Consider the following 26,400-nt stretch of genomic DNA (forward strand, 5'->3'; position numbering starts at 1 on the left):
CCCAAATTCTTTTGTGCCTAAACCTCCTGAACCTGATTTCAGTCATCCTAATGTGCCTTCCAATTAATAATAGTATCTAAATTTTATTAAACAATGTGTCAGAACTTTATTTTATTATGTACACTATCTAATTTGATTTCATCACCTCAATAAACTTGTAAGGATATTATTATCCCACTTTACCGACAAGAAAATAGACTCGGGGAGGTAAATAATTTGTCCAAATCCAAACAGTTAGTAAATGGCAAGCACCATGTGACTCCAAGTCTTTCTGCAAAAATAAAGCCCCATCTCATTATTCTAGGGTTCCTCCGAGTTGTTCCATATGCGCAGATCTAGTATCTCTCGATGGAACTCTGAGCATCTTCATACACTTTCTATCTCTGTTACTCTTATAAGCTCTACAAGTCCTAGTACGTTTGTCTGGATGCTCAGAAATAAACACATCCATAAACAGTTCTTTGGTAACATTCTGATTTATTAACTTGCCCTGCACAAAGACAACCAATAAATAGGCCTAGGATTAATTTACAAAGCTCATGCCTCACAACAAATTCCACCTGTTTGTTGAACAGATATGTCACCATATTTGCACAGTAGGGACTTAAGAAGTCACCCAGATGACCCCGTCTTTATGTGAATGGCGACACATTCCTGCTGAAGGGATCCACCATTGTTCTACCCATTACAGCTGTGAGCAAGCAAATCAGCGTGGCCCTAACATAATAACAAACAGCTGCAGCTTCATTATAATGTACAGTCTGTACAGTCTGTCTCTGCAGCCCTCAGCCAGCCCCTCATTATAAACCAGGGGAGCACCGACCAAGGCCGTCTGTCCTAGTCTATAGTTCTTTTCAACATGACACAAAAATTCAGGCTATGAATCAGTAATTATATTTAGGCAGAATTATTTCCAAGGACCTTCTCATAACTCGACCATAAGAAAGAACTGGGATGGTTTGTTTAATACTTTCATTCACAGAGAAATATCTGGGGAGAAGATTTTACAGGAAAGCGGCTCAGATTTTCATTGCCAAATACCAGAAAAACAAATATCTTTGTTCTGTTTCAAATTATTATACTTTGCTATCTGATTTTTTAATATTTTTTTCTTTATAGTTCCCATTTGCTTTAGAGATAAACATGAGGACTGTTTACGGGGGCTCTTTCAAAGAACTGACCTTGTTTGCGAAGTCACGGAAGAGACATTCGGTTTATGGCCATCACAGACATAATGGGTCTGATAATGATAGAGCTGCTAAATTATGATCTGAGCTTGGAAATAAAAGAGAGGAAGTTGCAAAGATCCTATTTTCAAGACAATGTCCCTGAACATGTCCTTGCAAATGAGAACAAGTAAGAAGAAATGAAGAGAATATACGATGTTCAGACAAGATTATTTCTAAACAGAATGCCTTTCAGCATTTTCTGTGACAAGTCAGCAGCTCTTTAAATGAGCCCCTCGCAATTTCAGAGCTGCACCTGGTTTAATCCATGACGCTTGTCATTTCCTCACTGGTTGGTGCAAACCAGTCCCATTTTACTACGCACAGAGAACACTGATGGCACAGAGACTTTGAGCTGTAGCATCCATTCATTTATTCAATATCAGTTTCTCTCTAACCCTTGGGTATGGGAGGCACAAAAGAATGGTAAGATTTGATCCTTACCCTCCAGCATCTCATTTGCAGAGAGAACACACAGACGTGTGAAACGGTGAGAAAGCCCTATGGAGCTGCAGGTGGTCAGCACCTAAATGAGTGGGACAGATGCCACCCTGCAAGTTCAGAAGAGTTTGGAAACTCTGGAAAGAGCCTCATAGAAGGAAAAGAATAAGAGTTGGAGCTTATGCAATGTGAAACCTATAAAGGGGGTGGGGCTTCCCCCCAGAAAGGGAATGGTGTTCACAACTCTTGTATTTAAGATTGAACACTGCCTACTCATGCACCTGAGAGGGAACCACACTGCCTAGAGCAGGGTTACATGGAAATAGCTGAGGTATGTCCATAGGTCAGTAGAGTAGGATTCTAAAATGCCTTGAATCTTCAATATATATCTTTAGTACATCTCAAATTATTAAAAATGGCTTACATTTTAAAGTAACTGGTCAAGAAATGGTTAAGTTCCACATACACCAAAAACTTGTGCAACATTTATTTATAACAGCCAAACAGTGAAGCAATGCAAATGTCCATCAACAGATAAACGGATAGCTTATATCCACAGAATGGAATATTATTTGGCAATAGAAAAAAATGAAAAGCTGATAGATGCTGCAAAATATATGAAGCCTGAAAACATGCTGTTCAGTGAATGAAGATATTGTACATATACACAGCAGAGTATTACTCAGCCATTAAAAGGAACAAAATTAGGTCATCTGGAAAAACATGGATGGACCTAGAGACTGTCATACAGAGTAAAGTAAGTCAGAAAGAGAAAAACAAACACTGTATTTTAATGCATATATGTGGAATCTGAAAAAAAAAAAACTGGTATAGACAATCTTATTTACAAAGTAGAAATAGAGACACAGAGAGAACAAATGTATAGGTGCCAAGGGGGAAGGAGGGTTGGGCTGAATTGGGAGGTTGAGAATGATATAAATTCACTACTGACATTATGTATAAAATGGATAACTAATGAGAACCTACTGTATAGCACAGGAAACTATGCCCAGTGCTTTGTGGTGACCTAAATGGGAAAGAAATCAAAAAAAGAAAGGATATGTGTATACATATAGCTGATTCATTTTGCTGTACAGTAGAAACTAACACGACATTGTAAAGCAACTACACTTCAATAAAAAATTTTTAAATAAAATAACTTTACAAATAAAAGAAGCCAATCACAAAAGACCACATATTGTAAGACTGGTTCCATAGGTATGAACAGTCCAGAACTGGTAAATCCACAGAGACAAGACTGGGGAAATTGGGTGCAGGGAGGAGAGACTGCTAATGGGTATGAGATTTCTTCCTGGGTGATGTGAGAGCTACACAACTCTGAATATTACTAAAACCACAGAACTATATACTGTAAATGGGTGAACTGTATAATTTGTTGTTGTTTACTCACTAAGTCGTGTCCCACTCTGCAAACTGTGTGGTAGATACATGAATTCTATCTCAAAAAAGTTTCTAGTTAAAAAAATAACTATTAAATAAGGTAGGCTCCAGGGAGTAGGGGCTGAGAGTCTGGTGTGGAGGGAAACTTACAGTGTCACCACTATGATTACAATCAAATACAGCCTAGTTGAAACGATAAAGGGAGAAGACTGAATTTCCCTTAGCACACTCTGGCTCTTTTTACAAATATAGGCCTTTTAATTTCCTAAACCTGCTAACCTCTAATTTTAAATTTACTTTGATTTTTCGAAGAAAAAATAATTGTGAGGTTGGTCATGGATATATGTATACATGTCCTGGGCAATCCCTGACACATACACCATGTTCAACCATTTCTGACCACTCCCCAGGTCCCTCTTGATTTCTGAAGGAACTGGGGTTATTGAATTTCAATTCACCCAGCAACCATTTATTAAGTGTCTGTCTTGGGGCAAGTACACAGGCTACAAAGGCTAGGCAAGGGTGGGGAGAGGAATAAGAAAGGCATTCCTACTTCAAAGGACTTGCCACCCTAAGGGAGACAGTACACCTTTCTTTTCTCCTCTGGCCTTGGGGATTCTCCAGGCAAGAATGGGGTGCCATGCCCTCCTCCAGGAGATCTTCCCAACCCAGGGATCGAACCCAGGTCTCCCGCATTGCAGGCGGATTCTTGACCATCTGAGCCACCAGGGAAGCCCTCTTCTAGGGCAGAGACTTAATAAAGGGGGAATGGTGCCCTGTCACAAACACTGGCTGATCAGGGCAATAATTTCACATATTGTTTCTCAAAGTTGCTACATAAAAATCACCTTGCTGCTCTGTGATGACCTAGAGGGCTGGGATAGGGGGTGGGTAGGGGGATAGGAGGAAGGCTCAAGAGGGAAGGAATACATGTATACTTAAAGCTGACTCACATTGCTGCACAGCAGAAACAAACACAACACTGTAAACAAATTATCAAACGATTTTTTTTTTTTGTTTTTAAAAAATTACCTTAGAAGTGTATGTCAACAACACAAATCCTAAAAGCCCCATCCCAAACTAGTGAACTGAAGTTTCTGAGAGGAAGGCCGGGGAACATGTATACCCATCTAAAGTTAACTGCATCCCACTCTGCAAAACGCAACCAATTTAAGATGCTGAGATTGTTCCCAGAAAATATGTGACTTTGTGTAAATAACTAGATGAGCCTTTCCCCAGGTACATTCTGCAGAATACCTGTTCTTCAAATAGTTAACAGGCATTCACTGGGGGAGCAAAAAATGGGTTCTGAGGTCAAATGACTTAGGGATACCATTGGGTTAAATAAGGTGTGACTGGTTTAATTATCACAGAATGCAAGAGATTTGAAAGGCCTACTGTGTGCTGTGAAAGGGCACTGAACGTGGTCATTACCAAATTTACTTGATAACTAGAGACCAACCCCTTTTTCTTTCACATATGTCAATGGACATACTAAATGAATAGGAAAAAACTGACAAAATTAAGAGAGGAAGATACATTGGGGGGAAAAAATTATCATCTTCTACTGCTTAACAGAAAAAGAAGCATATATAACAGAATAAGATTTTAAAAATGGTTTTTCCTTTTGGTGACTATTTAAGCAATATCCCAAATGCCCTTCTTGGTAGTCTGGTTGTCACCAGGAAAAATACTCATTTACTGAGGAAGAGGATGTTTAAAAATCAATTTGAAGATTTCTTTGCTAAGAACGTCCTCAAGACCAAAGCTAGCAGACTATGGCGTGTTTCCTGGGCTCGAGATGGAGACGGCTAGAACATAATTATTGTGCAGCCAGCTCCTGGTCTCCGGGCATCCTGGATCTCTGGAACAAAACTATTTCACAACCTTGGGATGAAGCCAAGTAATTTTCTTAGCCAGGAATCAAGATCAAGCGCTGGAAGACTGAAGCCCTCAGAATCTGGACACTGCTTTTAACCTGAGCTCCTTGGGGTTAATTCAAAAGGCATCAGAAGAAATGGCCTAGTTTCCCAATCTCAGTAGCATACAACTAACCAGTCAGTCACCCAAGCCAGAGTGGAGTGGTTCATCCCAGACTCTGCTCCCTTCCTAAGCTAATTAGTTATTAAACCCGCTGCATTTATGACTTAAATATTTCTCAGTCCGCCTCCTCTTCTATTCCCACTGCTACTGCCCTACTTGAGGCCTCCATGATCTCACACCTGGACTATTTCAAGAGCTTTCTAATTGAACTTTGCCTGAATTCTCTCTCCTCAAATCCGTCTTCTACCCTGACCTATGCACATTGGATCACACCACTTTCCATTTAAAAACACTTCAATACCTCCCAATTACCTGCTACAAAGAATCTTTCCCAAAGCGTCTTCTGCAGAACATTAATATAATACCTGGGCTTCATTCAAAGGGTCCTTTTGAAATTGAAGGCCAGTGTCATTACACGTCGGTACAATAAAGAGCACTACCCATCAAAGTCTGATCTGTCCCCCAGTATTGCCAAAAGGTCCAATAATTTTTTTGGAGAGTCAGGACACAGAAGAAGCCCTAATCAGTAAATCAGGAAATGCTTCCAGAATCTATCCATGTCCTTGGCTGGGGGATCTCAGAAGTCATTTTAACATAAATGCTTAGGGGATGATGGACACGTCTTACACTTATAAAGAAATGGTAGATAATTGCATCACTTTGCTATACACCTGAATCATTGCAAATCAACTATACTTCGACTAAAAAACATTTAAAAATTTTTTTAAAAAGAAATGGTATATTTTACAGCCAGAGCCTGATGAATATCCCTAAGTTTTCTCCAGGAAGGCAGTCTTGAACTTCAAAAGTATCCTCTTCAATTGAGTGTGTGGAGGTGAGGTTTTATATTCACAGAATCTTGGCAAGCCCTAAATTAGGAAGTGAAAATCAAATACCCTAAGAATCTGATAGATCATAACTGACAAAATTCTGGTTGAGTTTTCCAGAACAAGGTCTCTGATATGTGTTTCCTTGAAACATCATCAGGAAATCTTCTTACTAAAGTAGTCAGTAAGTTAGACAAATCTTAAGCATTTGAGTTGGCTGCTGGCTGGCATTTTGAAAGCCAGCTTCTCTATGTAAATCAACACTCAAATGAAAAATCTAACAACCAGTTGCACAGCTTACAGTCAGAACATATTTTACTTAAAAGGAATATGAATAAAAACATTCACAGAAACTAGGCTATGCAGTTTCTTTTATTTTTCTTTCTTGTATTCTCTCTTTTCCTTTCTCTTAAAAAATTTTGGAGAGGTCCACCCCCACTAAGTTTGGAATGTGGCATGAAGAACTTCTTTTAGCTACCTTTATACCAGTGTGTATTTCAAAACCAGGCAAAACTATCATGCTAATCAATGTGCTACTCAGTCCTAATAAAATCCTGATAGTTATAATCTCTTGCACAGTTTGCATAGTTCTTTATTTTGCAGCTTTGATCCAAGGGGTTTAAAACACATACACAAACACAGGCACAAACACACACACATGCACACACAATTCAAAATAACATAGCTGATGAAAGCATCTATAATAACAAATGGTAATAGTATACTTCAATTATAAGATCTACCTCACCTTGCTTCAACACTGCACTCTGCACTAGCAATAATTAAAGAATTAGATCTATAAAATTAATATGAGAAACTAATGTCTAAAAATAATATATATTATTTTATAAGTACATAAATTTTGAAAAGGAAAACATTGTGTCCATATATATGTTTCCCAGCTTAGCTTTAGTATTTAAAGACTTAATCAGCATCTTTCTGCTGAGTATACCCATGGACCAAGCACACACCCTTCCAAGAGTAAACATCTGATCCTTAGAAAGTGAAAGTGAAGTTGCTCAGTCGTGTCCGACTCTTTGCGACCCCATGGACTATAGCCTACCAGGCTACTCTGTCCATGGGATTTTCCAGGCAAGAGTACTGGAGTGGGCTAACATTTCCTTCTCCAGGGGATCTTCCCAACTCAGGAATTGAACCCGGGTCTCCTGCATTGCAGACAGATGCTTTACCATCTGAGCCACCAGGGAAGCCTCTGATCCTTACAACTTTATTCAAATAAGCCTCAACCAAGACAGGGCAATCTTTATTCTTTATCATCTGAACTGGCTCTCTGCTGATGCACTGGCACTATTTTGTAGCAATAAGGACCAGCTCTCACCAGTGAAAACAGCCTGACTCTGACCCTGCAGACACTGCTGGAAGCAAAGAGAAAATCTTCTCCCCAGAGTCCTCCTTACATTAGGAGTCATAATTTTCGGAGAGGTGAGGCATCTGCCATACAGGGCAGGTAACCACCACTGTAATAACTAACCTGTTCTAGTGAGAGCGGTGAAGCAAGAGATCAAGATGAGCACCAAGCAACCGCAGACCCTTCTGAAGCTCCAGACACTGGAGGGACATGGTCTTCCCATCTCCCAGTGAAGAATCTCGTGTCCCATCCTTGGCCAACTGGTCCACCAGTCAGGATTAGTGTTCTTTTGATTTCAGGACTTCCAGCACATCAACAGTATAAGAACTCTCCTCCCTGTACATTTCTCTAACGATGGGAAACAAGGGCCTTCACTATGCCCATCCTATCCTAATCCCTTAACCAGCTTCCAGAATCCCAACAGTTTCACTTGCTTCCCCCAAAGAGACTTCCAAAACTTCGAATTTAAGTATAATGCACACCCTGAAACATGCCATATACATATGCAACTCAATGGAGTTTCACAAATTTTACACGGCATAACCACTAAGCAGTCAAAATGGACTTTTTAATAGAGACACAGAAGATCTATTTAACTTTACTGAAAATGGCGAAGCCTGGCCTCCAAGCTAGTAGTTTCCATTGGCTTCCTATAAACCTTGCTAAACACATTGTGCTTTAACACTATAAAGGGAACACTCCTCTCAGCATTCCCACCCCCACCCCACTAAGTCAATACATCCTTTAAGAAGGAGCCTGTCATCAAAATGGTAAAATCTCCCAATGCTAATCCTTCCTCCCACCAACCCTCCCACGGTTTTATGTGCTAGGAATCACAATGTGATGACATTAGGAGGGCTCCTAAGAATTAATTCTGGTCCGGTCACAACAGTGGAACAGAGCTGAGCCACAAGCTGGTCTCATCCCTGCTCTTCTATATCTGCTCTTTATCTACAGAGATCTTAGTGGATTCTCATGGAAGCCCACACAGCTTAGTTTCTTGAGCTTTCTCCACAAAACTAGTATTTAAATCTCTTATTTTCCTCCATTGCTAGACCTTGTTGAAGTAATCCAAATCTTAATTTTTTTTAAAAGTATTAAAATCCAGGTCTCCATTTTTAGTAGAACTATGAAAATAGTGACACATGTGGAAGCCAGCTCACATCTCCAGTGAAAAATGACCAACAGCAGCACCCCTGGAGCTTTGCTGGCATCATCAGAGGTGTGTTTTAGGAATGCCTTCAGAGTGCATGCTTAATTGACACAACTGTATTCAAACAAGGACCATTAGTAATGCGAATAAAAGCAGCGTCCTCTCCAGATGAGCCTCCACTCTTTCCCACTCTACTCTTACACTGCATGGGTGGCCTATTTGTTGGCTTCTGGTTGGGTTTGGCCAGTGGGAGCCCCAGCAGAGTTCAGAGTGAGGGGGCAGAAGGAGACTGGGGTATTTATCCCCTAGCTTCCTCCCTGTGGGATGCCCTTAGACTGGCTGCATCCCTCCAAAGGCAAAACTGGATCCTTCTTGATTAGCCTTCTTGACAGGACTCAGTCCTAGGTTTCTATAATCATGCCCTTCTCTGGCCCCACTGAATCTAAGGGTGTAACAACTCTGCAGTTACAGTCATGAGGGTACTGTACTATCCCCTGTGGTTTCCTTTCACCCTAATAACTCCTTCTTAATGTATTAAACTCTCTCAAATTGTCCTAATTTGAGGATGCTATCGGTGTTTTTGGTGGAGATTCTGAGTGATACAAGCTGCCCCCGCCCAGAACATGTCATTTCCTTTTACCTTTTACAAATATTGCTGTCCCTTTTCTTTTACCTTTTAAAAATATCACTACTGAATTATGCAAGTATTTTCTTGGATTGGAAGCTCATGAAGATGACTCGAAAATAAGAAAGAATGAAAATGGAACTTGGGTCACTCTTGGTTAGAGTCAAATGTACCATCAACATGCAGATGTCATCAAGACCTGCATACAAATAACAAAAACGCTAACATTTTCCTAAAACACAAGACGTCTTTCTGACATTCTCGAGTATCAAGCTTTTAATGTTCATTTAAGTTTTATGGATGCATTATCACTTTAATCCATCAATGACTGGGGATTGCAAACCATATCAAAAAGCAATAGCAAACAAAAAAGCTTGAAAGAAATGACAATTTTAATCTGGATTTCAATCTTAGATAAAAGCTCACCATTTGGGTCAGAGAGTAATCTATTCTCTATCTTGGAGGTTCTCCCAACTCCCAATTGCTTTGTTAGCTGTCAAGCAAGCACCATACAAAATAATTTGCTTATACCATCCTTCATTGGTTTATTCCATTTTTTAAAATATTATTAACCCTGGAATTTGGCACTGTAAAAAGAATACTGCTCTAGAAAGCACTATGAGGATGTTCTAGGGACAATTCCACCACAGATTGTCTGGGTCATTCTGCACAAGTTGCCCCACCCCTTTGAACCTCAGTTTTTTGTTTTGTTTTGTTTTGTTTTTTTAATGAAATGAACTGGCAGGGGGGATGCACGTCTCTGTGGGATTTTTAAAATAAAAGTATTACAACAGAGAGTAAATAAATTATTCCTATGAAATCTGGAGGCCACAGCCCAAAGCTGCTTCCCTTGATCAAGAAAGTTCTTTGAAGTCTTATATTTCACATTAAAACCTTGAGCTACTTTGGCTTATTCTCAATCAAAAAAGAATGTCTATATTTTATTTTAATATAAAAATGTTTTACAATACTCACCAATATCTGTAAATCTTGAAATGTACTAACCCCAGCGATTGCAGTTCTAGGAAACTATTTTGAGGAAATGCCCCATGTATAAACAAAGATTCATATGTAGGAAAATTAACTATTATAACACTTATATGCAGGATTGAAAATGGAATACATCCTAAATCTATCAGTGGACTAAATTCATTATGGTAATTCCACCCTACACACTCATTATGTCATTCAGTTATTAAAAAGAATAGATTGATAGGGAAAAATACCCATGGAATATTTTTAGGTAAAGAAAGCAAATCACAGAATAATATTTATTATGGTCTCATTTATATTTTTAAAATTACAAATAGGATGTGTGTGTTGTAAGTACATTTTTCTAAATGTCAATGTATTATAGCTTAGCTGGTAAAGAATTCGCCTGCAATGCAGGAGACCTGGGTTTGTTCCCTGGGTTGGGAAGACCCCTGGAGAAAGGAAAGAATACCAACTCCAGTATTCTGGCCTGGAGAATTCCATGGACTGTATAGTCCATGGAGTCACAAAGAATCAGACATGACTGAACAACTTTCACTTTTCATAGGAAAAAAAGGTCTGAAGATATACCCATTAAATTGGTAAGAACAGCTACCTTTTAGGAAGGGACCAGGTGGGATGTAGTCAAAGAAGACAAATTTTTCACACTCTATGGCTTTGTATTGCTTAAATATTTTTTCCTAAATACTCCACTCCACTGTATTTAAGATGACAAGGATTTTAAGACTCAACATCAGATTATGTGTCACTTAGGGAAAAACTACTGATAAAACTATGAGATGTTGGACTTTCCTGGTGGTACAGTGGATAGGACTCCACCTGCCAGTACAGGGGATACAGGTTCAATCCGTGGTCCGGGAAGATTCCACATGCTTCGGGCAACTAAAGCCTGAGCACCACAACTACTAGAACCTGCGAGTTCTAGGGCCTGAGAGCCGCAGCTACTGAGCCCACATGCAGCAACCACTCAAGTCCATGTGCCTAGAGCCCGCGCTGCACAAGAAAAGCCCCCACAATAAGAAGCCTGTGCACCGCAACAAAGAATGGCCCCCACCCACCACAATGAGAGAAAGCCCACACACAGCAACAACGACCCAGCACAACTGAAAATAAATAAATAATCCTTAAAAAAACTATGCTGCTGCTGCTGCTAAGTCGCTTCAGTCGTGTCCGACTCTGTGCGACCCCATAGACGGCAGCCCATCAGGCTCCCCCGTCCCTGGGATTCTCCAGGCAAGAACACTGGAGTGGGTTGCCATTTCCTTCTCCAATGCTAGAAAGTGAAACGTGAAAGTGAAGTTGCTCAGTCCTGTCCGACTCTTATCGACCCCATGGACTGCAGCCTACCAGGCTCCTCCGTCCATGGGATTTTCCAGGCAAGAGTACTGGAGTGGGTTGCCATTTCAAAAAGAACTATGAGATGTCATTAATTTAAGAGGCAGCCCCTTTTCAGATGTATCAAAATGTATGTGTGGGGGGTGTAGGCCTTAGGGTCAATAAAATACAATATATGACCTCAGAAATTTACAATACAGAATAAAACTAACATTGGTACTCCAGGAAGATACATCATATTTATGTACCAAATTTTTAGTCTTCAGTTACCTAATAATAAAATGTGACCATCAAGAGATCTTCTCTTTCTAAAATCAAGTATCTACCTAGCCTTTCTGGACCTGTGTGGTTTTCCTTCTTACTCTACATGATTCTCATACTTCTCAACAGGCCCAGAGCATCATGGTAACTATGAAATGTTCTGCACTTCTCTACCTTATCAACGTCACCTACATAATATAATTCCATCCCTATATTCTAAGCATCAACAATATGAGATTAAATGTGAGATTATTTGAAAATCTAATAATAAGTTCTTAATTCTACCTCTTGGATCAATAAAATCATTGAATCAAATAAACCCCAAGACATTAATCTCTGGGACATCTGTTGAAATTGGATATTAAGCTATCAATAATGACTCTCTGGAGAGGGAAATGGCAACCCACTCCAGTATTTTTGCCTGGAGAATCCCAGGGACAGAGGAGCCTGATGGGCTGCTGCCCATGGGGTCGCACAGAGTCGGACACGACTGAAGTGACTTAGCAGCAGCAGCAGCAATGACTCTCTGGAAATAAACTGGGGAACTAATTTGTTTATTCACTAACTATTTTAGCATGATGAATATCATACTTTACTTGCTTGATGATAAATATTTCCCTCCAACGCTTACTTCAAAGAATATTTAAGGGAATATTTGATTCTGGGCTGAAGTAAATATTCTTTACTCTTTCATCTTAGTGGCCTTTTGCTTTACCATAGAGGAAAATCATACAGATTGTAACAAATGAAGTTTTAAAATATAATGAATGTCTCCTAGACATTATTCTATTCCTGGAGTTTTCCTACTGACCAATTATTGTTTTCAGTATACCCCAAAGGATAATAATGCTGAGCTGAAGAAAAGTTTGTAAAGCAAGAAAACACCAAACAGTAAACATTCTTGATAATTAAATCACAAAACAATTATTAAAACTTTTTTTGTCAATACTCTCCTAGTATACAAGTAAGAAGGAAAGTGAAAGTGTTAGTCGCTCAGTCCTGCCTGACTCTTTGTGACTCCATCCATGGACTGCAGCCCACCAGGATCCTCTGTCCATGGGATTTTCCAGGCAAGGATACTGGATTTGTTTGCCATTTCCTTCTCCAGGGGATATTCCTGACCCAGGGGTTGAACCCAGATCTCCTGCACTGCAGGCAGACTCTTTACTGACTGAGCTATCAGAAAAGCCCGAGACAGACATAATTTAAAGAAGAAATATACTTCTCCTCAATCATCAATAAGAGATAGGAGAAACTTACTTCTCAGAAAGCTTTTGCCTTTGATTTATTTACCTTAGAGATGAGATTCAAGTGTTTCCAGCTCGAATTGCTATGGGCTAGAAGTACATGTGGGTTTTGGCAAGCAAATGAGCAATAGGAAACTCATCCTTTCCTGGCTTTAATGTTAAAAATCTAAAATTTTAAAAAATATCCCTTTTAAAATATCTAGTCCTTTCAAAGATGTGTGCCACACATACCTTCCTCCTTCAAAGATTCTGAAAAAACTCAAGGTCCAAATCACAATCCCTTATCACAAAACACTGCAGGAATTGATCATTTCAAAAAACAAATGGCATATGGAGGCATCTGTATCCCAACTAAAGAAACTGCTTATCAGCAAATAGACCAGGATTTTGGATTTGAAAAAACCTTGGAAATTATCTAGTCAAACCTCTTTGTTTTACAGGGGGAAATATTGAGGATTAGAGTGATTACATGACTTGCCCAAGGTCACTGCTAGTCCAAGACCTCCAACTCCAGCACTTTTTCAATTACATTCCTTCACCCACTCTTCTGAAAATACAATAAACCAATCGACCAATTGTAAGGCCTTAGGAGACCAGTGTGTACTTTCACCTGTCAACTACCATAATACTTTTGGAAATCACTGTCAAAAGCCACGCCATTACTCTGAAAATAGACCACAGGATTTGGTGGGGATATCAAAACCTGCCGAAGAATGAGTATGTTTTGTTCCAAAAAGCATAAGTATATTCATTATATGTTTAATAATAATAACAAAAACCACAGTATATGTTTCAAGGGCTTTATACATAATTTTTGAAACCACTCCAGATGCAGGTTTCATTATCATTGACACTTCAGGGATGTGGAAACTGATACCCAGAAAATTTATGTACCCAGGGCCACAAGCCAGGAAGTAGAGGACCAGGACTTAATCCCTAAAAATTTTGACTGAGTCTGTTTTTCATCACACTAATACATCATATACACATGAATCATTACACAAAATACAAAAAGTAAACTTGACATTTTCCGGCTCATAGACATGTTCAGTAGAAGATAAAATTTTTTTAAGTTTTATGGAGGTTAAAAAAGACTGAGAGATACTTTTAGTTACAACCTGATCACTCACTGAACTTTTCAACAAATCGATTAATACAGTCATAACACTGACAGTCAGATTCTTTTTCCTGTATGATGCTCAAGCTGAAAAGAAAAGAGGGACTACAGAATAATATAAACAAAAAAGGTAAAATAAGAGGACTAAGTTATTCATAAACTATATGATCAAACTCCTAAATGACTGACAGCTGCCAGTATTCCCATTAAGATGTACTCAGATCAATATCCTTGAATAAAAAGGAATTAAAGCAAATTCAAAACATCCTGCTTTAAATGGAAGACTTTTCAATATTTCTGAAAACAGATGCAAAAGAAAAAAATTGGATATAGGAAGTACTGATATTGCATCACCATTTAAGAGAGAGAAAAATATTTATTGCCCAAACCACACATTTGTGCTTTAAAAAAATTACATAGATGTAGAATGAAAATAAGGATTGGTCTATTTAGATCTTAAAAATTGTCATGTGAGCTATCTGGGCCACCTTCCTTTTGATTGGGCCACACGGTTTTATCTTAGACTCTTCAAAGTCCTAAAAGTTCAAAGTCCAAGGTATAAAAATCTACAGCTCCCATCTGCTTGCCATTATTTTATGTGAACTGTAAACTCCCTCAAGTTTACACACTACTAGTGACCATCCTCAGTAAACGAGATCCTAGGCATCTGTTCCACATGGCCTCACTTTCTGTAGCAGTTGTTGCTGAGTTCACAGTCTGCGTGACCCGATACAAACACACCACAGGTGCCTAAATCACCCCAGTTTAGATCAGCATACAGAGTCTCTATCTACACAGCCTTCTTGGTATAATTTTGAACTTAGTGTCATGGAAATCTGAGCTCTTGACTTGGTTATTATAAAGGACTAGTGGGAGATGGAAGTAAAAGAATACACATAGCACATTTAGTTACATCTCCTCATCTTCCTTGGGGGGCTTAGCTTACGTAGGTAAGGGATGTTTAAGGGAGATGATGGACTGACTGTTGAGAAACTGTCCACATAGAAGGAATATCCAAGTTGAACTCTGATGGAAAGGGAAGGACTAGGGCAAACGGCCCATCCTCTCCCTAGAAGCGTGGGTTGTTGTTTTTAATCATCAGTGCAGATCTTCCTACAGAGGGACACATGGAGTCTCAAGACCACATTCTGAAATCCTGATTGACTCATCAGAATTGATTAGGAAGCAGAACACCAGCAGGAAAGGAGATACAGAAGCCCCTAGTGAAAGTCAGGGATTGATCCTAACGTTTCCCTTTGTCGCTTGAAAATGGAAAGTATCAAGAAACAGGCAGAACTGATGACCTCAGAGAGGCAAATTCATGGCTTCTGACCAGATCTAAGGAATCTCTCTCTTTAGCTCCACGACAATTATATTGAGAAATCATTTCAATATATATTTTAGAAAGCTATCATTGCTAAGGATCAATTAAGGAGAAGGTTCTGTTCATCATTTAACAGACAGAACAAACACCAAAATTGCTGGGTAAAACAAGTTGACTTAGTCAAATTTATCACACAGACCATAAGCAGAACTTTGTTTTCCTCTCTGGTCAGTGATGATTTCTTTCACAGGACATGCCTGACTCTTTGGAAATAGGGCAGAAAGACTCTCCAACCCCAGAAAGAATCTTCTGATTCACCAAACCCTAAAGACTGCTGGTCTAAACATTTCCAAAAGAAATCTAATCCTCAGCAACCCTAGAGTGTTTTTCCAAAGATCCCAAAACACACAAAGCCTTCTGTTTGAAGTTTATCCTCCCTCCTAACAAACACAAGGACATATCTTCATATTTTAAAATCTTATTATATCTTTAAAAGTAGCAATCATTTATTCTCTTGAGGATGTGTTGCTTTTCAACCCTCTTGGGTACCTTCATCTTAAAAGCAGTTAAGTTTCCTTCTCCAAAAGCTCTATGGCAGAAACCACCCACTTAGAATTAACCGTCAGTGAGCAAAGCATGGAGAGTGTCTAAACGTGCATGTATGGCAATATAGGCGGGTGAACAGTGTGTGTACACCTATGGGCATACGGACATGTAGGCAAACACATACAGTTACATGGCTTATAGAAAATGAATAGTTTAAATAGTTAACATACAGTTATCCTTATAATATATAAGTAGATATAAATTTACATATGTGTTTTTAATACATACATTAGATTTTATAAAATTTACCTTTGCTTTAAGAGTTCTAATAGTATTAATTAAAACACCATGGTTCCTTTCTATGACTGAAAACACTTAAAAGAATATATTTCCCTCCCTCGTAAATGCCTTGAATTGTGATCTGATCATCTGTTTTATTGAAAAAGATCAGGTCTCTCCCTCTACTTTCATATTTAAGCATTTGAAAATGGAATAAATTATGTCAGAAAGATCAGCTATTAATTTTATGGGCAATTAAGCCTGGCTTCACGTTACAAAGTACTCTTAACAGTGTGAACTTCATTTAAAATGCTCAAAATTCCAGAAGGTCCATGTAGGAGCTTTCAATTTTGCAAAACACTTCCTCCACAGGCCAGTTTAGTCCTCCTGTGTTCAATATTTCATCAAGTGAGAACAGGACTTCACAGAATGCAATACACAGTAACAGGTTTAGAATGACATACTTACATATATATATAACAACAGTCTGAAATGATACACAGTAATATGTCAATGGCAATTATCTCTGGGTGGATTTTAGGTAACTTTTTCTACTTAGCTGCTTCTGTCACTATCCCTACAAGAACTTCCCTCCTACTGTTGATATAATAACCCCTAGTGCATGAAAAAATTTTTTTTCATAAATTGATTTCACAAACATCAAAACACACAATGAATCCATTTATAAAATGTGTTTATCAAGGAGCAGATCTGTCAAAATCAATTGTGCATCAGACAAAAAACATTGTGTATATTGGGGGCTCCGCCAGTGAAAAGTATCTTAGGTTCTAAGAGCTGCATGAAGACCCAGTGAGGGTGGGGAAGGTGGAATGAGGCAACCTTCCCATAGGAGACAATATAGACAGGCTGCTCGTGATGGATGTAACTGACCTGGGCTGGGTGTGGACTCACCACATTATCCACTACACACTTCATTATGCATGTCGAGGGACGTGACGTTCTCTGTGAAACCTCCACTCCTGTGCGGGGCCCGGCTATGGGACACCAAAAGGTCTTTTGTATGAATGCTTCCTTATAAACCTAAATGATGCTGACAGTTTACCACCCTTTTAGAAACCAGAGCAGAAGTTAACAGACTTGTCCAAAAAGGTTCCAAAGGACTCCCGTCTAAAATGCCCAGACCTAAGTGTATTGCAGCATGGCTCCTGTTCCTCTCTCTTTGTATCATACACACAGTGCGTAAAACACAGAGAGTTACAAGCAAAAAATCTAGCGTACCAGGAATATACTATCTACCTCTGGACCAGACCTTAGGAAAAAGCCTCGCATCACAGTGCCAAAACCTCTCTCATACTACGGGGAGGTGAGGTGCTAACAGCGTACAATAAGGCTTTGTTCTTATTCAGAATAAATGATCAGTTCTCAGGTGAGATGATCTTATGACAGGCTGACTGGGTGAACACACTGAATAGAATCACTTATGACAGGTAAAACCCCGCACACCCCACAAAGACATCTGCAACAGCGCAGGGTGCTGGGACACTTGTGGGTGGCTTCCCCAACCCCCCAAAGAGAAGCGCCATACTCAGCGTTCAGTGCCTGTGTATTCTCGGCCTGCAGCTGGCCATCAGCACGCCTATCCACCAGACCTGTTCCGAGAGCTTAGCTTGCATCTGGACAAACCCCACACTTACAGCCATAAATGCATTGACATTGAGAAAGACTGCAGAGAATGTGGCTCTCCAGGTGTGCCTTTATTTTTCACTTCACCGGGTCAGCTATTTAGGCCTAGTCTTCTCCATTGGCTTGAAGCTTTGTTCACACCATCTCGGGTAACACATCACATTATTCTTCCTTATAAAAACAAATAAACTCAAATGAGCATTCACAGACAGTTCACCCCTCTGAACACCTCTGCCTTCCCCTTCAGATTTATGGGACATGCTTCTGATCCCACCCATCAGAAAGCCTCCCCTATTTTAACTCAGGATGGTCCAGGTGTCTTTCTCAGTTCCTCGGGTCTCCCACCTGCCTGGCCTCCACGGACATGCCCGGCCCCAGGAGCTCAGCCTGCTGGCCACCATCTAGTCAGTGGGAGTATGGCACTGCGGTAGCCAGCACTTCCTGCCGTCAACTAGCTCCAGGGCTCACATCACTGCACTCGGCCGCTTCCCACCTGACCCTGGAGCTCGGCCGTCCTGGGAAGCCGGACCAAGATGGGGGAGAATGTTTTCCCACTTAGAATGGCTCCCCTCTGAACCAATGTTTCCAAAATGTACACAGTTCTGGAGAACAAGGTGCCAGAGACATTCGTTCCTAGCTGACTCCGGTCAGAGCAGCCAGGGGTCCCACATCACCAGTTTATTCTGCAATAAGTCCAACCCACTTAAGTTTAAAAACCAAGGACCAGGAATAAAAGTTGCGATTCAATGAGGTATCACTTGTTTTGTAAGGGAGCGTGGAGAGAAGAGGCAGGAGAAATAATCAGGCCCCCAAAGGACCCAGCCAAGGAAGCCAGGTCACTCCACTTCACTTGCAGCTTCCATCCTCCCACCCTACTTGCCAACATGGACCTTCTCCGTTGCAGCCACAGCCGCCGTTTGTGACTATGGTCCCTTGCAGTAAACTGACAGGCTGGTAATTTACGAGCACGCTGGGCAACACGCAGAGAGACTTTGCGGAAACGAGTTGGAGTGAGAGCTCACACGCAGACAGGCAAGAAAATGGGATGCCTCATCGGCACGGAGGGTTTCTATCTTTCAGGGCTAGCACATCATTTGATACATACGTCTGCACTGACGTATAGCATAGGGTTTTTTTTTTCTTCTGTTATAAGCTGTTTATTTGGTCGTTTAGCCAGAGAACCTTATATAACACATTCCTGTTTCAAATGTGGCAACGTGCATGGCACTGCACTCCTAGAAAATTCAGTCTCCACACAGCAGGTCCCATGAGCCAAGCCGAAGCAGTCTATATAATTGATGACAAAATCAAGAACCGCCACTAGCAATAGTAAAAGACAGTCATCAGCTCTACCCTGGATTCAAAAGCTAGCCTTTGGATGGCATGATTTTAGGGATTTCTCAAAACTACATTCATCCTGATTTTAATAGATTACATGAGCCTGACTGATGGAGGGAAACGAGTCCAGTTTTCTAAGCCAAAACACATGTGAGCCTACTCCAGGCTTCCAGGGTAGATAGAGTACAGGGACACACTCCCTGCCTCTGCACTGGGGTGTTATATGACCACAACCTTTGCATCTGATTTCCTTAACAAAGAAGCAGGAGATCTGCACTGCTTGTTGGGCTGCTTGTTGGGCCAGGGAGCACAGAATACAGCTACCGCTGAGGCACTTCCATTCATGCTAGCTCAATAAACAATGTGTATTATATAATGAATGAGCCTTTTCTGTGAACCCGGCTATTGGAAAACACAGGCACTTGCTGCATAGTTTAAGGCAGTCTACAAGGAGCAGTTACCCCTTGTTAGATCAAATGTGGACCAAGGACTGTATAAATCCAGGCAGACTACACACTTAGATCCCTCTGCCTATCACCCTAATTTCTTTTTTGCTTGACAAGAAATTATATAATAAAGAATGATTTCAGTCAACTCTAAACTAGACAGAGAACATTCACACAGTAGCCAGCAAGCACCCGAATAATGTTGGCTTTCAGCTCCTTGTTCCCTGCGTTGCCTAAGAAATAAGGGGTGGGGGGGGGTGGTTAGTGAGAGAAGGAAGAGGAGGAGAGAGGAAATCAGCTATCTATGAAAATACTTACAGCCTCCGAGTCTTCGATTCCATGCAGGTACAAATTGTCATACATGGAGGTCTGATAATCCAAAGCACCTCTTTCAAGGCAAAACCAAAACTGCTATAGAGGTAAAGCCACAGCTAGAGGTAAAGACAGAAAAGGCCTGCTTGGAAGAACTGCACCTGCCTTATCAACTGCTGTGGATGTACCAGGCAAGATGCTATTCATTCACATCACACAGGGTGAGCTTATCCCCAGAGGCAGTCCAGACCTGGCATTTTATCTGCCTTCCCAACACAGAGCATAAAAAAGCAAAACCGTTCCTTAACCACAGACTGGTGACTGAGCTAGGAAAGTGGCCTCTGATTGGCTCAGCTCCCCTGCTTCAGTCAGCTGAAGAGCGTTCCCTCGGAGAGTGGAGGGCCGCTTGGAGCACTCTGCCAAGCTGAGGGCTGCCTCCCGATTCGCCTGGATCATATAGTTCTGCAACAAACACAAATCAGCATCTAAAAGGCTGCTTGGTACGTTGGGAAAGGCAGGCGATGGAATACTCTAAACACAACTGCTCATCTTCTTAATGAAACGCACCACTGGAGGGGGGGCTGGGGAGCAACAGAGAAATTCCATAATATTTTCAGAGACCATTGTGTAAAGACAGATGAACAGATACTCATCTCGATCCAACATCTGTACTTAACAGATGCAACTGAAGACAAACAGGCAATAAATGATTTTAAAAAAATTTTTCTTAACCAAGATAAAAGAAAAGCAGGATAAACAGATGGTAAGATTTCTTCTGGGAATTTCTACTGTAAAAGTTTTCAATATTCTTACTGAAATCTCTCTGCCTCATTGGCAAGAAACTACCTCTGGACCCAACTAGTGAGGTTTGAAAACGAAGCCAAAAGCTCTCAAAAGACCTTCTGCAGATGCAAAATCGTTCTTTTTTTTTAAGTTTGATTTTTAAAAAATCACCTTTAGGCGACAGCCAATATTTTAACTTAAATTCCTTTTTCCCAATGCTTAGACCTTTAATATTCCTAAAACAGCACTGATCTTTTTCCAAAAACCCAATCAGAAAAGTGCCACTGCCTCCCCAGGTCCCACCATACCTCAACTCGGTTTGACCAAGGTCAGGTACCACACTGAAGCACACCTAGCTATTTGCAGATTTCTGGTCAACCAATAAGGTTCTACAGCTTTGAAACAACAGCTCTCTATAGCTCACTGTAAAAGAAGTCAGCTTAATTTTGGAAAAAAGAAGTTGGTGAGGGGCAAAGAACATAATCTAGAGAAGCTGCATGATTCAAGGGGTAAAGCAATGACCCAGAAACTCAGAGTCTGAGCCCAGCATCAGGTTCCCTGCGAATTGGTCGGATGACTCTGGACCAGTCACCACTTCTACGTGCTTTAGTTTCTTCACCTGCCAAACTGAGGTGAGAATAACCCAGAGAAAGAACTTTGCAAGTCTAAAGTGCAATATAAACACTTATCAATGACAGCCCTGCTTTGTCAGCCGGAAGGCGTTGGCTGCAGTTCATGGGAACTCAGCACAGGAGTGACTGGCTGGCCCTGGACCCAGGAAAAGAAGTCCGTCCTTCTAGCCAGTATCTCTGAAAAGCGTAACTCTTAAAGGAACAAACCTGAGTCACAAGAAATAACCCGAGAGCTATAACTGCTGAGCCGAGCATACATCTTCCAGGTCTATACTGTCCCAGTAGGGTCTTCTAATCACAGCTGCATACCTTAGAAACAGTATCAATCTTTCCAAATATAAAAGATGCCCAAGGGACTCATCTGTCCTTCAGAACCCCAGAATGCTAGGGTTCCTACACATGTCACCTGTGCCTACTCCGAGGATTATGGCAGAAGAGGGTGGGTACAATTGGAAGGATTTTATAGAAAGAGATTCAGTGGCAGTCTTACCTGTTGACAACTGTGCCCTGGAGCAAGTCACTTCCTAAGCTAACTTCAGCTCTTCCTTCCATCAAGCAAAAGGACTGGGTCAAAAGACTTGTAAGCTCAAATTTCTGTGTCAGATTCTGGTTTTGTTTTTTTTGTTTTTGTTTTTGTTTTTTCTTCCTGGCTGCACTGCAAGGCTTGTGGGATCTTAGTTCTCCGACCAGGGACTGAACTCGGGTCCACGGCAGAGAAAGTCCAAATCTTAACCACTGGTCCTCTAGGGAATTCCCAGATTCTATTATTTTAGTTAACTCTATCACTATAGCCATATGATATTTTAGCCAAACTCAACAGAAAATCAAGGCAAGAAGGTCTTTTTTCTCCTTAGATTTTCACTCCCCTGATAGCTCAGTTGGTAAAGAATCTACCTGTAATGCAGAAGACCCCAGTTCAATTCCTAGGTCGGGAAAATCCCCTGAAGAAGGGATAGGCTACCCACTTCAGTATTCTTGGGCTTCCCTTATGGCTCAGCTGGTAAAGAATCTGCCTGCGATGTGGGAGACCTGGATTCGATCCCTGGGTTTGGAAGATTCCCTGGAGAAGGGAAAGGCTACTCACTCCAGTCTTTTGGCCTAGAGAATTCCACTATACAGTCTACGGGGTTGCAAAGAGTCGGATATGACTAAGCGAATTTCGCTTTCACTTTTCCTTGTTTAACCATTTCAACTGAGAGTATGGGTAGTTTCTGAATATCTTTAAATGGGAACCTAACTGGATGTGGCACAAATGACTGGTTCAAAATTGGGAAAGGAGTATGACAAGGCTGTATATCGTCACCCTGCTTATTAAACTTCTATGCAGAGTACATCATGTGAAATGCCAGGCTGGAGAAATTACAAGCTGGAACGAAGATCACCAGGAAAAATATCAACAACCTCAGACAGGCAGATGATACCACTCTAATGGCAGAAAGTGAATAGGAACTAAAGAGCCTCTTGAGGAGGGTGAATCAAGAGACTGAAAAAGCTGGCTTAAAATTCAACATTCAAAAAACTAAGATCACAGTATCCAGTCCCATCACTTCATGGCCAATAGAAGGGGAAAAAGTGGAAGCAGTGGAAGACTTTATTTTCTTGAGCTTCAAAATCACTGCGGATGGTGACTGCAGCCATGAAATTAAAAGACACTTGCTCCTTGGAAGAAAAGCTATGACAAATATAGACAGCATATTAAAAAGCAGAGACATCACTTTGCCAGCAAAAGGCCATATCGTCAAAGCTATGGTTTTTCTAGTAGTCAAGTATGGATGTGAGAGTTGGACCATAAAGAAGCCTGAATGCCAGTTGTGATGCTGGAGAAGACTCTTGAGAGTCCCTTGGATTGCAAGGAGATCAAACCAGTCAATTCTAAAGAAAATCAACGCTGAATGTTCATTGGAAAGACTGTTGCTGAAGCTTCAATACTTTGGCCACCTGAGGCAAAAGAGCCAACTTACTGGAAAGGGTTTTCAAGATAAGGTGGAGTGGGTATATCCCAGGAGGAATTTGGTAAAATAAAAGAAGGTCACTTTGATGGGAAAACCTCTATTTTTCCCTCTCCTTTCATTCTAAAAACTAATTACAAGTCATTTGGTCATCCACAAGCTGACACCTGAAAATCAATGAATAGACTGGGGAGTCTGCCCCTAGCATTTGGATCTCCAAATCTCCACAGCATAAGCACTGCAGGCTTCCCAGGTGGCGCTAGTGGTCAAGAACCCACCTATCAATGCAGTCAGATGCCAGAAACAAGGGTTTGACCCCAGGGTCAGGAAGATCCCATGGCAAACTACTCTAGTATTGCCTAGAGAACCCCATGAACAGAGAAGCCTGGCTGGAGGGCTACACGTTCACAAAGTGTCAAACACAACTGAAGCAGCTTCTCATGCAGAATTAAGCACTGCATGTACAAGTTGCCTCAAGGCTTCAACCCATTGTTCAGGCTGATGCCTGAGTTCAGCCAGTGAGACACTCAGCCTGGACTTTCCCAAAGTAACTCTGAGTTCCTAGAAAATGAACTTGAAACTCCCAAGAGATTCTTGGAACTGACCGTTTCTATCCCACGATTCTCTGAAATGAGAGCTGGCTGACAGTAGCGAGAGGTCCCTGGGAGCTTCCTGTCGTGTTTCAGATCTTCTCAAAAGCCCCCAGCTTTTGGTGAAAGGGCCTTGAGATCCTGTGAGGTCTAAGTTCTGAGGGTCCAATTTAAGGGTGTCATATTTCACTGCAGCAAGAGGCGTTGAACACCAAATAAGGGATTGGCATCCTCTTAGTTTTGATTTGAAGAGTTTCCCAGTTAAGTAACTGGGGCTTCCCAGGTGGCGCTAGTGGTAAAGAACCTGCCTGCCAATGCAAGAGACATAAGAGAGGTGGGTTCAGTCCCTAGCTGGGGAAGATCCCTTGGAGGAGGGCATGGCAACCCACTCCAGTATTCTTGTCTGGAGAATCCCATGGACAGAAAAGCCTGGCCATCTACACTCCATAGGGTTGCAAGGAGTCAGACACTACTGAAGCGACTTAGCATGCATGCCAGTTAGGTGATTGGTTGAGAGGATGAAAAAGAAACCAACTTCCCCCAGGTCTACTCTTCCAGTCTCAGGTTGCAGCGAGGACCTGTCTGAAAAGCTCATGGCTCACCTTGCATTGGTGTTTCCCCATAACCCACCATCTCTCATCCCCGAGTAGCCTCCAAACCATACAGCCCCCAAAGGCGTCATCCCATTTTGAGGTTGCTCTGCTGACTGTGTTTCCTTTCAAGTCATCTCTCACTATGATCAACAGTTCAAAGTTAAGACCTTATGAAAAGGCAGCGCCTGTGTGACTCTATTTTCTAAATGCCACGTGATTCTTGATGCGGAGGTTGTGCTTGCAATTTGACAAATGCAGTTTGAGCTCAGTGGAGGGAATGGTACAGTCCTCAACAAATCAGGGAGCTCTCTTCTCAGCTCGAGGCAACATTCGGTTAGTCTTTGATGGCTTCAAACTTTGAAACATGGAGTTGCTTTTCCTTACCTGGGCTGGGCTTTGGCGTACAGCACACCCATGGAATTCATGGTGGAATACAAAGGACAAGCATTTCTCTCTTCCATTTGTTTGGAAAGGGAGGGGAGGAAGAAGAGAAAAGCCCAAAACCAGCTGATTAGTTTGAGTTTTACACAGCTGTGATCAAGGGAGTGGATACAGATTTGGAAACTAAAGGGAATTCTGCTATCCAATTTCCCCCACTTTTCTCCAGACTCTGACTTTTGTAAGCCCATGTGTGTGTTCTGCAGCAGGACTCTGAGAGGTCAGGGATGAAACAAAGGAACAGCATTTAAACTCTCACTGGCTCTCTGGCTAGGAAAGGAGTCCAAGGCCTGCCAATTCAGCCTCGGGGATTGTTTTGCTCTTTAAGTTTTTCTAAGTGGGCATAGTGTACTAGATGATTTTCTCCCTCTTCTGCTCTGCAAGTACAGATACACTTGTTCCCCTCTAGAAACCCGTGTGGCATTTTGAGCATTAATATTTGTAACCCCTGTTCCCTCCCTGACATGCTTCAGATATCTGCCACTGGCAGGGTAGACAAAAAACTGAAAACAAAATGCTACAATTGATTCCCCTCTCAGTGGTCCACTGAGTCTGAATTTAGACCTTACTACCTAGGCAGGCGTGTCCTTGAGTCTCTGTGGGCCTCATCTGTAACAGGGAGGTGACGAGAGTTCTGGACCTAATGAGTTAATGTATGAAAAGCACACACAGAAAGTGCCTGGCATATCAGAAGGCAGAGAGGAAAATCTTTTTTTTTTTTTTTTTAAAGGAAGTAGTATGGAATCAGGGCCACCCACATCGCCCAGCTGCAAGGGCCCCCACACACTGCAATTTGTGTGAATGGTACTCCCAGAAATGGTATCACGGGGACTCTCCAGAGCAGGCTGGTTCAGTGACTCTGGAGCCAGGCTGCTCATATATCCCTGAGGTGCCTCTTCTCAGCTGGATAACACTCAGTGAGCTATTCTGTCTTTCTGTGCGTCCATCTATCTCCTCATTTGTAAAATGAGGATTATCCCAAGATTATCATGTAAGATGAAAAGCCTTGATATAAAAAAGTACTCAGAATGATGGCTGGTACTAAACACAGTGCCACACAAGCCTCAGCTGCTGCTTCTCATCTCTGGGTTCTGAAGCCCCCCGTGCCCTTTGTCTCTGGGGTGGGATTCCTTGCCCTGCGCCTAACGCCCACCTGGTCCTCTCAACCCCCAGTCGGGTCCCTGGTCCCAGCTAGCAGAGCCGAGACCAGCATCCTGCTTCCTGTTGCCCTACTTACCTTCCTGCCAGCCTCCCCTCAGGCTGCCTACCTGCTTCATCTGGCCAGGCTGGCTGCTCCGTATGCTGAAGCTGGCAGGGACTCCCAGGCCACCTCAGCCTGACCACAACTCTACCCTTCAGCCACCCCCACCTGCATCTCTCCTGCGGGCCCCAGGATGCCCAACACTGCATGGTGACCTTCCCAAAGGCCTGGCCTCTCACCAAACTAGAATTCTGACCTCCCTCACCCCCACCAGCCAGTCTTAGGTT

The 26,400-nt window shown here is 41.6% G+C and overlaps 1 protein-coding gene across 1 annotated transcript in view; it reads right to left on the minus strand.

Annotated features, from left to right (window-relative positions):
* The window catches only part of CACNB4 (calcium voltage-gated channel auxiliary subunit beta 4), a 145,053-nt gene extending 124,807 nt beyond the window's left edge, over nt 1-20,246 (minus strand). The window contains exons 1-2 of the mRNA XM_040229074.1: nt 19,934-20,246; nt 17,843-18,002 (exon numbers count right to left, since the gene is read on the minus strand). Of these exons, the coding sequence (XP_040085008.1) occupies nt 17,843-17,848 (6 nt within the window). The 5' untranslated portion in view covers nt 17,849-18,002; nt 19,934-20,246. The remainder of the gene's footprint in view (nt 1-17,842; nt 18,003-19,933) is intronic.
* Between the last annotated feature and the right edge of the window lie 6,154 nt (nt 20,247-26,400).

Source organism: Oryx dammah, unplaced genomic scaffold (genome assembly GCF_014754425.2).
Source record: "Oryx dammah isolate SB20612 unplaced genomic scaffold, SCBI_Odam_1.1 HiC_scaffold_27, whole genome shotgun sequence".
Taxonomy (NCBI): Eukaryota; Metazoa; Chordata; class Mammalia; order Artiodactyla; family Bovidae; genus Oryx; species Oryx dammah.